This window comes from Mastigoproctus giganteus, chromosome 1 (genome assembly GCF_048544385.1).
Source record: "Mastigoproctus giganteus isolate SK-2022 chromosome 1, ASM4854438v1, whole genome shotgun sequence".
Lineage (NCBI taxonomy): Eukaryota > Metazoa > Arthropoda > Arachnida > Uropygi > Thelyphonidae > Mastigoproctus > Mastigoproctus giganteus.
In genome coordinates, this window is record NC_143575.1 from 51,309,141 (window position 1) to 51,323,375 (window position 14,235).

A 14,235-nucleotide genomic window follows, 5' to 3' on the forward strand; every position below is an offset into this window, starting at 1 on the left:
GGAAGAATATAAGCGATAATCGGAAGAATTAATACATACTGTAATATGTACATACTAACTAAACTAGTTGACATTTCTGATCACTGTCATTTGTGGGTGGAGGTTAAAATTTAAAACAGTAAAAAGATAAGCAATCAATAACAAAGAACACGACCCACACAAATTGCAAGTAACACGAGAACGGAGGAACAAATTAGGAAACTTTAAAAATAGGAATGAAGAGAAGATTCTGAAAATTATTTTTTTATATGATTGAAGATTCCATAGAAGTGTAAACACATTTTACCATAATAACCCACAGAATTCCAGCTGTCCGTATTATCGCAAATTCAATAAGATTGAGTTTACTCTCAGTTTATGATAGATTTCACTAACACAAAAGCCCAATAAACAAGTGACTGCTAATTGTTTTTATTGTTTTATGGTTGTGACCTCCAGAAATCCGACCGAACTACGTGGTACGGTCGGAGACAATTGTAGGGTAATCTTCAGTGCTGCAGTCTCCTGCCCCGATTAAACGGCATTTTGTCCCAATTAAGTGAAGTAAACCCTGGCTATTTTCTCGATTGGGTTCTGTTTTTTAAGATTTGCCCCAAATAAATGGCTGCCCCAATTAACCGATGGCCCAAATAACCGGAATCCACTGTATTATTGTTTGGTTTGGGTATTATTGTATCCCAAGATATTTCGTGTAGTTCCAAATAACTTTTAAAACTAAAAACGAGATATCTCGGAATAATCCATGAAGGGGTTAAACCAATTGACAGATGCAGCCTACCATAAATTACTTAAAAAACAGTGAAATGGTTGCCTCCTTCACCACAATAACGTGCAATGTCGCATGTCACTCGCCAACTGAAAATTTTTGGCCAATAAAAATATACCTATCATGCTATGCTCCACCCACCTTATTTGTCTGATTTCACACCATGCAGCCTTTGACTATTCCCAAAATTAAAACAGGACATGATTTCTTCAATTCACTTGATTGAAGAAATTCACTCAAACATGATGGACTGCCCAAAAGCATTCACAGAAGAATAATTCCAAAAATGATTTGATCAATGGCAGTTACAATGAACAAGTGTGTAGTTTCAGAATGAGATTACATTGAAGAATATTAACAATGTAAGCATTTGCCATTGAGTGAAGTTAATGTTTTAAAAAATTCACTGAACTTTTTTTAATCAAACTTGGTATATATATTAACAATAAAGGACAGATTTTTTTTATTATTACAAAGTACCCCTTTCCAAATAGTCAGAGACTAAAGCTATAAATCAATGTACACAGCAAATGAAAATTAAATTAGTATACAGATATTATCATGGAATTGAATTGTCATGAAAGATTACTACAGTGTTAATGCAGTTTAGTCTTTCATACTATTTATATAGTCAGTACTGTCATCTAGCACTAGATAACAGAGCCAGCTGTGGATATGGTTATGCAGTTGCAAGATTTGACTACATTGTGATTGCAAGATTTGCTCTCTTTAGTTCTCCAACCAGAATGCCAAATTAAAATGAAATTACAATTAAAGTTTTTAAAACTAACTGAGCAGATTTATATAAAAAGTTGTCATGTGCTGTTTTACCAACAGTTCTTAACAACTTTTCAGAACAACATCTTTCTATCAGTTGCCTAATTTAATAATAATAATAATATTTATTTTCATGTTATATAAACCCTCTGATTCTGAACAGTTATGGAGTTTTGATTAGCAAAAAATAATAAAAATGATGAAAAAGTAAATAAGAATAAGCAGCCATGTATCTAGTAATGTTTTGTTTCATACTAGATCTACGTATTCGTATTTATTTTTTATGATTTTTTACCATTCAAACCCCAAAGCCATTTTTTAAAATTCATAGCTCCATAACCTTTTTTCTGTGTATATTTTTGGTAACAGATTGTAGAAAAGGTGATCTGATTTTTTTCAGCTGAGAGATAAGAGCCTGAAAACAATCAGGTTTTGGAATTTTCTATAAAACAACTAACTAGACAGATATCCAAGAATACATATTCCCCAATAAGAAGTCTGACAGGCAGCTTCATTTTTAAAGAGATCCTATAGATTAAAGGTGTAAGATGCAGATTATAAAAAATCATTGATCTGTCTTCAGAAAGAGAAGGGAAACCAGCTTTTTTTAATTTATTTATCAATTTGCCTGCTCTGTATTCTAAAGTAATTAAAGGTTTCATGGGTAGGCCACTGACCAGGTTTCTGAGGCATAAAGAGAGGGATATAACAGCAACTAAAAAAAAAAAAAAATTATTAAAGTATCTCACTAAAATACGAGGATTATTGGCAAGCAGTAAGTCTTCGCTGAGGAGTCAGAATTGTGTAGTAATTTTAAATGACACGTAAATGAGAGGGTGCCTCCGTAGCCAGGTGGGAAGGAGCAGCAGTGCTAGCACACGCTTCTTGATTAGACCGGGGTTCGAGCCCGTCACCACCAAATACTGAGGATGCGGAAAGCTCAGGGAATGACCACCGCATATTCCCGGAGCAATATGGCCTTAGTTGCTAATGCCCCTAAAAACCAAAATAACAACAATAACATTAAATGAGAGTTTTGAGTAAGATGACTCCTGAGAATTTGGTCTCTTCTTTGGGGATTAGCAGACAGTGTTGATGGGCATTTGAATGCCTTGAACTTTAATATGACCAAATGATACAAGGAAGTGAACTTTTTCTGAATCAGCCAAAAAATTAATGAAGTAGTAATAAAAATTGAAATAAAACAGAATATTCCCATTCCTACACAGTGATCATCTGTTTTGCTTTAAACTTAGTCAGACTTACTACCTCCACCATGTTGGAAGGCAACATATATCTCAATGTTTGATAACTCGCTGCCTATAGATGAATTTCGTGAAATATAGTAGGTTGAAATCCTGCTTGACACTGGAGAAATTCTTAAAGACCTCTGCAGTTGAGGTTATAATTATCTGATCTCAAGTAATGGGAGTATGGTTCCTCCCTGTGATTTATTCTAAGCTTTTAAGCCCACACAAAATGCAAATCTGCCCATGAATTCACTTGCAGACAAAAATCACTTGATAAATCATATGAACTGGTACATTTTGACCAAGGTGGACGTGCTAAAAAATCTCCAAATGACCACATCAGATACAGCAAAGAAAAATTCTTTTGACTAGAAGATCATATTTTTCTCTTGAATCAGGAAGTACTTGGTAAAAACATCCCAAATGAATCATATATAAGTGCAGCACTGTACTTGTGAATTTCATATGAGCAACAAGTTTCAATCATTAAGTTCATGTACCTACTTGAAGGTGTAGGTATAGACTATGTTGTCTTGAATGCTGTGTTCAATACTCTTCCAAGATTTGATGGTGGAGTTGAGGTAAATTATACAAGAGAATGGATAATTTGTGAGAAGAAATTGTAATGTCCTGAAAGTGATCTATAAATGCCATTGGTTCTTGAATCTTAAGATTGAAAACTGGAAAACCGATCCTGTGTTCTTTGCATGACCATAGTTGTCTAGTTAGAATGTTCATAGAGAGTTGTGTATGCTATGTTATCAAATTCATGCATGGTCACAAAATATGGTTAGATATGGTAGAATCCCAATTTAAGGGTTCTTGATTTAAGATATTCCTGCATTTTATGTTGTGGTTCCAGGTAAAGCCACATATTAATAATATATAATCTCCCTCAAATTGGGGTTTCTCATTCCAGTGTTTTTTCTACATTTAATAACGATCTGCATCTTCATTTAGTGTTTATGTAGTAAGTAAACACGTAGGCATTGTTGTTTATTCAAGGTAGCCTTACAATTCTCAAGTCTTTTTTTGTGTGTGTCTTTTTTCCAAGGCATTAGTATATTAGTAATGAAAGAGATCAGTAACAGTGATATTTGTATCAAAGTGATCTCTCTTCCTTGTGAATTTCACTAGTAGACTACAGTTCCATGATCTTGACACAATCCATTTAATTTATTTTGTATAAATACTTGCATGCAGTATATGTTATAAATCTATTGGTAATTGGAGCAAATAAAGAATGAGAGAAGATTCTGTTGTGACAAGAATCACAAGATCAAATTAGATCTGATAAAAGGCCCATTAGTTGACTTTTCTTGTATAAAAGGCCACTGAAATTGCACTGACTTTGAATAAATTCAAAGCCTCAGATGGATGATTACATTGGTTCAAACAAAAAGGTATTACCTGGGATGCAAAAGTGGAACTGTGTGCATGTGTGTTCGTTTTCATCAGGCAGGAATCTGTTGATAAGTGAATTGCTGCCTCATCTCATATATGGGTACAAAGCCAAAAGCATTTTTAATTACAGATTAGATAGCCTGGCTCTACTCTTTAATTCCATACAAGATAGTTATTGTCAAATGGTAAGCCTGCAAAGGTGTAAAGAAATCAAGAGAATGATTAGCAGTACTGCATCTGCTGCTATGCAGATCTATAGAAAAGTTACAACTCTTTATGATTGAAAAGGATGAAGAATTGAAGTATTTCAAGCCAACTTTATTTAACACTATCAACACAAGTAGGTGGATGACATAAACTATTTTTAGAAATTTTCTGTGTCAATTTGATGCTAGGAAAGCTTCTGCCACCAGTTTTTACAATTGCAATTTTTACTTAGAATATTTCTGCCACAAAATCAAAATCAGTCTTAACTGATTTATTTAATGGCAGAAGTATTCTAAGTATTAATTGAGTTTAATGCTTTAGAATGATAAAATTGCTAGTATTTAACCCCATAAATTATAGTTTCTCAATAGTTTTGCAGGTTAATGATCTTGTGGACTTGTCCACTTCCAGTATATTCAAAACAAACCAGTGTGAAGTTTAGAAAGTGAGAAATAGCAACATGATGATTGGAAACCACCAGTGGACCAGGTTCCTGGACCACTGCTGTTTCTTGGCTGAGTATCATTACACACTTGTCTGAGTAATGATAGAAACCTCATATTTATTCACTATTTTACAAAGGGTACTAGGAAAGTTTTGCAATACAGCTTTGTTTATTTAATTTTTTCAAAGTAATTTCCTCTACATTCAATACACCTCTCCATCCCCCGAAACCAATCTTTAAACCAGTTCTGCCAAGTTTCACTAGGGAGTAAAGCACACTCGTTGTCCCAAGCCCGTAGAAGGTCCTCATCACTGGAAAACCGCCTCCCTTTTAGCTTCATTTTCACATGCGGGAACAGTGCAAAGTCGCAGGGAGCAAGGTCTGACTGTAGGGAGGGTGCTCGAGAAGTTTCAGTCCTGTCGTGGTCAAATATTCGGTGCAGGCTTTGGCGCGGTCAGCTGCAGCATTTTCGTGATGGAGGTACCAGGTGTCCATTCTTGACTTTGGCCACAGGTTCTTCATAGATCCAATGACTTTAGGCAGGCATTGTTCAGTATACCACTTAGCTGTGACTGTCTTCTGGGTGTCCAAAACGACACGTTCCACAATTCCACTCGATTTGAAAAATACAGCTATCATTTTCTTCTTTACAGATCGGGATTTTCTGACAATTACGGGTGTGTCGTCATCATCAAAGACCCAAACTTTGTTTTGAGCCTTGGTCGGCAGATCGTAATAGTACAGCCAAGTCTCGTCACCTGTCACGATGTTGTTCACATACCGAGATTGTCCCTTATCAAACTTTTTTAACATCTCCCGGCACCAAGTCACACGTCGTGTCATCTGCTCTTCAGTCAGTTGATGCGGCACCCAGAGAGAACAAAGTTTCTTCACGTGCAAATGATCTTGCAGAATCGAACGAATTGCTGGTGCATTTAGGCCCAAAGTATCCTCTATCTGTTGAGGATACTTTGTATCTGTATGAGGTCACTCACCTGTTTTCGTCAAGCATTTTCCTCACAGCAGTAACGTTTTCCTCCGTAACTGACGTTCGTGGCCTTCCCGGCCTCTCAGAATCCTCCAGAGTGAAATTTCCCCTTTGGAATTCTCTATACCACCTGAATATCGTTGTACGATGTGGACAATCATCATCTAGTGCAAGAGTCATTTCTTCTAAGCACTGGTCTATGGTTAAACCACGCACGAAATTATACCGCAAAACTGTCCTTATCTCATTTCGTGACCACGATGCCATCGCAAGCACTTTACACTCTCACTACTAATGAATAACTGAGCCCATCGACTTGGCGCGGCGGCTACTATGCACGTATGAACATGTCTCAACATGCAGCAACAAGCAGCTTCCTGTGATTCATTGTTGCGTCATATTGCAAAACTTTCCTAGTACCCTTTGTACATTGATGTTTGCTGTTGTTTCCACATGCCTTCTATTTAGTATTAGTAAAGGCCAAAAGATGCAAGGAAGCAAGGATTTTGCTGTCAGCAAACACCGAAAAAAAAACAACTTTATTTTACCAATTCGTAATTTAACAATTAAAGGTTTGTTTAGTGTGTAACTGACTATTGCAGTCTCTACTCTTTAGATGAAAATTGAATGGTTTTTTTTTTTTTTTTTTTTTGCTTTGCAGGTCTGTTTTCATCTTGACCTTTCCCTCTCTCCCCAGTATTGTCTATATGTGTGCATGCATTAACTTTAAAATTATTTTCATTTTCATAAAAGCTGAATTCAAATTACTTATGCTATTGATTCTTAGATATTTCTGTAACTATAAGCCAAAGAACAAGCTGTGTATGGGACATTTTGTTACAACAGATAGCAAGCAGTTAAGTTCCTTGCTTATTATGCAATGTTAATGAATCGTATATTATATTTTGTGTAATAGCATTTCATTATATTTATATATCCTTATTTATTTAAAATATACAGGGTGTCTCAAAAATATTGGTACAAACGTTTAGAGGAGGTAGGTAATATCTAAAGGAATGTGAATCACATAGGAACCCATAACCGGAAACATCACCGTAAGTCGGTAGATGGCGCTGTTCATCAGTTTGCGAGAGGGAAAATTTCTGGTTTACTTATTCAAGCAGTAGTCGCCACACAAAGAGCATGCATCGATATGCGAACTGTGAGCTGGCAGACATACACCTCGTGTATGGATTAGCAGAGGGCAATGGACGAGCCGCTCAATGAATTTATGGAGAACGCTTCCCAGACAGACATGTACTGGACCACCGTTTGTTTGTGCTTGTACATCAAATGTGCGATTATGGGTCATTTAGAGGTAACAGGAGTAGTGCGGGCAGACCACGTTCGACGCGAAATGCCGTCCAGAATAATCCTACTGCCAGCACACGTGCCGTTGCCTCTGCCTTAGAAGTGTCTCATTGCAGTGCACAGCGTGTTTAGCACGATTCCTTGCACCCCTTTCATCTCCAATGGGTTCAGTTACTGCTCCCTCAAGATCATCCTGCACATGTGGCTTTTGTGCAGTGGTTTCTCCAAGAAAGTGTTCAAGACTTGAATTTTCCAGCCTATGTTTTGTTCATGGATGAGGCTTATTTCACTTGGGAAGGCTTATTCAATCAGCACAATGCTCATGTGTGGGCTCGCAACAACCCACACGGTGCGCTCCCCCATGCGGCACAACATCGCTTCGCAATAAATGTGTGGGCAGGTATGGTCAGTGACTGCTTAGTGGGCCCATACCTGTTACCATCCCGCACGAACTCTGCTAAATATTGGATTTTTCTTGAACAAGTTCTACCAGGGTTACTTGACGATGTTCCAGCAAATGTGAGACGCAACATTTGGTTTCAACATGACGGGGGCGCCTGCTCATTATGGAAGATGTGTTCGTGACCATTTGAACAGGCGTTTTGGGTGTCGATGGATTGGCCGTGGTGGACCCATTGCTTGGCCCGCATGCTCACCTGATTTATCAGGCCTTGATTTCTTTCTGTGGGGGGGGGGCCCTCAAATCTATCGTGTATGAATCGCCTGTGGAGACGGAAATGGATCTCGTGGCGAGACTCGTCTGTGCTGCTGCTACTGTTAAAGAAACTCTAGGTGTGTTCGACCGTGTCTGCCAATCCATGCTGCATTGATGTCATGCATGCATCGCGTCTCATGGTGGAACCTTCGAGCATCTGTTGTAACATCATGAAATGCATCCATCTCGTACTCCATTGTTAATATTATGTCAAATAAATGTTTGCCACTAATTACTGTGTCATTTCTGCTTCTTGTGCTTCTGCTACTACTTTTCCGTGACGTTTCCGGTTATGGGTTCCTATGCAATTCATATTCCTTTAGATGTTACCTACCTCCCCTAAACGTTTGTACCAATATTTTTGAGACACCCTGTATATAAGAATAGTCAAATAGTTTAAAATATATTAATGAAAAAATTAGGCTAATAGTATCAGCATAGTTTCTCTGCCAGCTTTTTTTTTTTTTTTTTACCATTTTTCTTGGTCTTGAAATCTGAAAAGAAAGAAGTTGCTGCTGTAGACTGATTTTGAAGTAGACTGGTCGAGTGCATTTATATTATGCTGTTCAGTAACCTCGCAAGAAGTAGCAAATTTTTTTTCATTTAAATTATAGCTGTCCCTTTCCTTTTCAAATAATAAAAAACAATATTGTTTTTTATTATTACTTAACACAGAAAATGTGCACTGACAGTAAGGTAAGATTTTCATATCTAAAGATGAATACAGACTTTTTTTTTTAAATGTTTTTCATCCAAACGTAAAATGTGAAACAAATGTTGATATATGATACTGTATATTTTATATCACTTTATTGTTATCAGATATTCATTTACCTCATTATTTACTCTCCTGAATGGCTGACCACAATAAATTTATTGTGGTCTGGCATACTATGAAAATGGTATAATCACCTCCAGTATAAATTTATTGGAGATGATTGGACTATTTTCAGAGCATTTCTGCTGCATGGCAAAAGCAATTATGTAATGGTGGCATCACTTAAAGGGCAGTTTTCATTGAATAAAATGTTTTCTGATGAGAAACCAATATTTGCTTGTTCAGCTGGATTATCATTGTCCATCTGATATCACCATTATTTCTTTTTGAGTTATAATTCATAGCATGAACACCCTGAGCTTATAGAGTATGGTTCCTTCTTTTAGTGATACAGCATCATGTATTTTGATATTTTCAGGTTTAAAGCAAAATTCACCATTTAGTACCATCAGAAGAAGTTCTGGTAAATATACTTTAATGTTTATTGCTTATAATATAATTTAAAAATCAGTGCAATTTCTTAATAGCAAATTATTAGAAATTTTTCACTGCTAACTTGATACATCGGTAGAAAATTTCAATGTAGATCAAAAAGAATAGCTTTGCTTAAGTGGTTTAAATGAATTTAAATTGGGGATTCTCAGAGTAGTCTACATGGATCCCCCAGGGGTTGATTGCATGGGGTCAATGGACAATGAGTCATAACAGGGTGAACTATGGTTGCAATGGTCAATTGCTAAACTAGAATAGCTTAGCAGTTGACAATCTGTTGATCATCCTGGGGACTTGAACATAACTGTTTTCAACTCCCTCTATCACTCGTATTTTGCATCTATGATAGAACAAGCTGTCTTCGTCAGTTTTAATATTTCCATCATGGTGAAAACATCAGATTAGTGACCACCGTCTTTCAATACTTGAAGAATACTTTGTGTTATAATAATTGGCTTTCCTTGGGTGTAATTGATTGTTACTCATCTTACTCAAGAAACTATTAAAATTTAATATTAATTATTTTTCTTCTCAATATTATCAAAGGACATTCTTCAGACTTAACTGATCACTGCAATAATGAAAGAATTCAATACTGCCAATACCCAAACCTATGTGCAGTTACTGACCCAGTTTTGCTAGCATTGTCAAGTTCTTGTATGGTTGAAGCTGGATTCAGCCATATAAGAAACAGACTTAATGTTGATGAATGCAAATATCTAAGACTCAAACTCAAATTTTTAGTCTAATATTCACCCTTGTTAATCTCATCAGGCCCCGCCCTTTGCATTAAGGATGTAAAATTCTTCAATAAAAGTTTCTGTTACTTTAGTTTTACTTATTTATTTTCTCAATTTAAAATTTCAGAAGTTTTCTGCATTCTGTTGGAATACATAACGTTTCCATTATTCATAAAATTTCACTGTAAATATAATAGAGAAATAAAGTATGTATATATAATGCGATTCTTAATTACTGACTACTTGATTGATGACAGTGCAATAGGTTCCAAAAGGGGTCGATGGACTTGTAAGTTTGAGAACCCCTAATTTAAATAAATTAGCCTTTTACTGATAATCGGTAAAAATTAAGACTAATGAAAGATAGGTGCCAGAGTTAGCTATCATAAAAAATAGTTTCTTATTCTTTTTAGCTTTGCATCTGATTAAATTTATAGTTATTAATGTTTAACACATTAATTAAAGTTTATTGTTTTAAATATAAACATTTTCATAAAATTCAGTTTTTCTTTTCATTATATTTGTTCTGGTATCATCTAAATTAGAATATGTTGCTAGATTGTTCCAGGATTGTTCATAAAAACAAGCACAAAATTTGCTTTTTATGAACTACAATGTGAAAATTTTACTTAATTCTATAATTCAGTCTCCTTTCCCCCAGTCTGAATTACTGAGGTTTTATTGTAGTACATCTGAAGTAACCTTGCTACTTGATCCTTGCCAGATCTAGGAATTTTCTGAATATTAAGTGGTCATATTGTATTCATAAAAAAAAAAAAAGCTGCTCAAAGTATTGAATTTCTGTACTGAAACTTATTTTTTTATGTAATACTGCAGAATACATGAAAAAGTATTGTAAACATACAATGCATACTGTAAAGTGCAATAAAAATTAAATTAATTATTTCCCCTTCCAAAATATATACCATACTCAGCATGATATATTTTGGAAGGGGAAATATTTAAGCAATAATTATGGTGGAACCATTAGCAACCTTGAATATACTCCCATGTGCAAAGTCTAAAACACTGCACCTAGTATACTGGAGGTTACCACCCAGTTGTAAACCAACATAAGGAGGGGTTGAGATGTCCACATCACACAGAGGAATGGCTGACCCTCTGTGTCGCCAGACAATACTAGGTAGTAGATGACTCAGAACCCAATGTAGTACTACCACTTGCTTACATTTTCCTCTCCAAAATATACCATACACAGTATGGTATATTTTGGAGAAGGAAATAATTATGGGGAAAGAAAAATGAGGAAAGTTGCATACAGTTGCTTCACTGAAGTCCCAGTGTCGAGTGTCTTTGATACAACATTCTTTTCCACAATAGGTGTAGATAAGGATGTGTGAATGCATTTTGAAATGTGGCAATTCTCTAGACTATTTAAATTTTCTTTTAGAAGTATATAATCAAATCAAGGGTTTAGTGTCAAACAACGGTAACTACAAAATTACATTTTCTTTTTGTGATAACTTTAGTTTTACCACCCAGACATTTTATATAAAGTTTTAGAGACAGTTTTATTTTATATAAATAACAATGCATATCATGTCATAGAACTGTATCTCTCTAGTACTTTACAAGTTAGCTTAGGCTGTAAGTACATTTCCAGTAAACCAAGAAAATATCAAATGACTTTTTTTTGGTTAATTACAAAAACATCAACTACAAAATGATTTTGTAATTAACGTTGTTTGACACTAAACCCTCGAAATAACAGTTATTAGCTCAGTCTGATCCTTCATATGTGGTTCATGAAACTGAGTAATCCATACTTTTCACCAGTCCAAGAACTGAATTTGTTAAATATCAGGTGGTTTGTCAGATTTGCTCATTTTTCTAAACATAGCCTGGAAATGGCATGCTAGATAATAGATTGCCATATTTGAAAGGTTCAACTGTATACATTTATGGTCATTTTAATGAAAATGACTACAAATATATACGGTTGAACCTTTTTTTTTTTATCCAAGCACAAATTTGGTTTTTCCTTATAAATTTTTCAAAATTATGAAATTTCATTCATGAAATTTCATAATTTCATTCATGCAATTTGGGAAAAAGTTAAAAGAAAAACATAATAGAAGATCTGAAATGGCATCCATCTTCAATATTATCTACAGTAATATTGAGGATGGATGCCATTTCAACTGAGATACAGTACTCCTCTGTCTCATAATATTCATTGAGGTAAAGCACTACTTCCAGTAACTGTTGCACAGAAATTGGAATGGGGCAGATTCTCCAGTACAGTAATACTCCGAAGTTACGCGATAGGTGGGTCCAACGAAAATCGCTTAAGTCGAATTCGCGTAAGTAGGGGTACAACTTTGCATATAAATACATATAAATTTTGTTTAATTGGGACCAAGGACTAACAAAAACACTAGTTTAGAAGAAAAATATTTAATAAAATTGCAGTTCTTTATACATATTAATACAAAATATGTATTAAAAAAATAAATGAGTTACGTAAAAAAGTTATGTCGATGGCTTCATAAAATCTAACAAATTCGTCTGACGACACAGCGCCTTCTTTTTTTCACGCAGAATTTCTTCGAAGCAAGATAATAATTTTTTTATTCCTTGCTTTGTAGCTATAACGCGTTCTTCAATTGAGCTGAGACCTTCTGTCACGCTTGCAATTGTCATGTGCTTTATGTGCTTTTCTGGTGGAACTGGGTCTGAAGTGTCGAATACTTCAGTGATGTTTTGCTCACGCATATCTATGAGCTCATTCATTGTCAGCTCCTGACTATGTGAATCCAACAGCTAGTTGACATCATCACCATTGACTTCCAAATCTAAGAGATTAACAACTTCTTCTATCACATGAACGACATGATCAGTTTCTGTCGTTGTTTTCGTCTCGGTTTTGAAAAAAAAATGGACAAAGTTACTTCCAGACACCATTCAATGTTTTTTTTGTGAATTTCATCCCAAGATTCTTCAATGATTCTTACGGCATCTAGAAGATTGAATTGTTTTCAAAAGTCTTTAACAGATATCTCACTATTTTGTCTCATAGCTTCATTCAGACATGCAAACGAACGCCTCGTGTAGTAAGCCTCGAATGTTTTGATGATTCCCTGGTCCATCGGATGAAGCAAGCTGGTTGTGTTTGGAGGCAAAAACACAACTTTCACACGTGGGTCGAAATTAATTAGGGTGGCAGGAGGGTGACTGGGTGCATTGTCAATAAGAAGCATCACTTTAAATGGAATCTGTTTAGACTTGCAATAACGTTCGACTTCGGGTATGAAATGGTGACCAAACCAGTCCACAAAAACGGAAGCTGTCACCCAAGCTTTATGATGTGACTTCCAAATCACTGGTAAGCTAATTTTAGATATACACCAAACGAAAAAATCAAGAACCGCGTAACTTAGAGTTCGCGTTAGTCGGGGTAGCGTAAGTCGAGGTATTACTGTACTTGTTGCTCTTTCATAGGAAGAATCCATCACTTGGCATGATTGCACTTATTAAACTTTTTCCAAAGCAGAAAACTTCTGCTTTGCAGCTTATGTAGACCTCCTCTATCTCATAAGATGCATTGAGATAAAACATTTATACTTTCAGTTTCATTGTAATTTTCCTGAGTTGGCCTTGTTTTCTTTCACTGGATAATTTACATGAATATACAGTCAGTTTCTGGTGAATGGAAACCAATGATGGGATGATGATAAGATGCAAACAACTAAATACAAAAATGAATGGGAATGAAAAGGATGTGGCCCAAAAAGTTGCATACCACTGATCCATGCAAACCTTCTCTAGTTTTACTTTAACAAATAATAATTTATGAATTATTAAAATTTTTGACTATGAATGAAATATATTGGAGTTCATTCCTCAAAATTTTGCTATTTTGCTGTAAGTTACTTAGTGGAACATACAGATCTATTAGAAAGTACTACCTGTGTTCTCTTATTTTTCTTTCCTCTTGTCATTACTATAAGCAAATAATAGTTATATTGGTATAGTACTATAACATTCAATATCATTTTTGCATAGTTACAGTTTGATCTCACAGATGATAGCATAACAGCAACAGTAGATACAAAATGATGTAACTTGACATGTGCTTAAAACAAGCAATGATATAATTTTTAGTTGCTATAGTTGAGAGCCCAATTAGTATGCACAAACAATTGTACAAAGTGTATGGTGATGCTGCTGAAGATTGAGTACCATTTGGCACTGAACAAAACATATTAATGAAGGGGAGACACAAACCTACTAACTTCCATATGTCATGTTAATGACCATATATTGATTTGGGCACATTATGAAAATATGAAGCTCTTGTTTTGTAATTGATGAAACCCACTGCATTTCTCACATTACTGA

General features: G+C 35.3%; 1 protein-coding gene across 4 annotated transcripts in view; it reads left to right on the forward strand.

The window, feature by feature from the left end:
- The window catches only part of LOC150090793 (SLAIN motif-containing protein 2-like), a 176,633-nt gene that overhangs the window by 78,911 nt on the left and 83,487 nt on the right, over positions 1-14,235 (forward strand). For all 4 annotated transcript variants that reach the window (XM_090372767.1, XM_090372776.1, XM_090372785.1 and 1 more), the window contains one exon: positions 9,060-9,104. In XM_090372767.1, the coding sequence (XP_090228893.1) occupies positions 9,060-9,104 (45 nt within the window). The remainder of the gene's footprint in view (positions 1-9,059; positions 9,105-14,235) is intronic.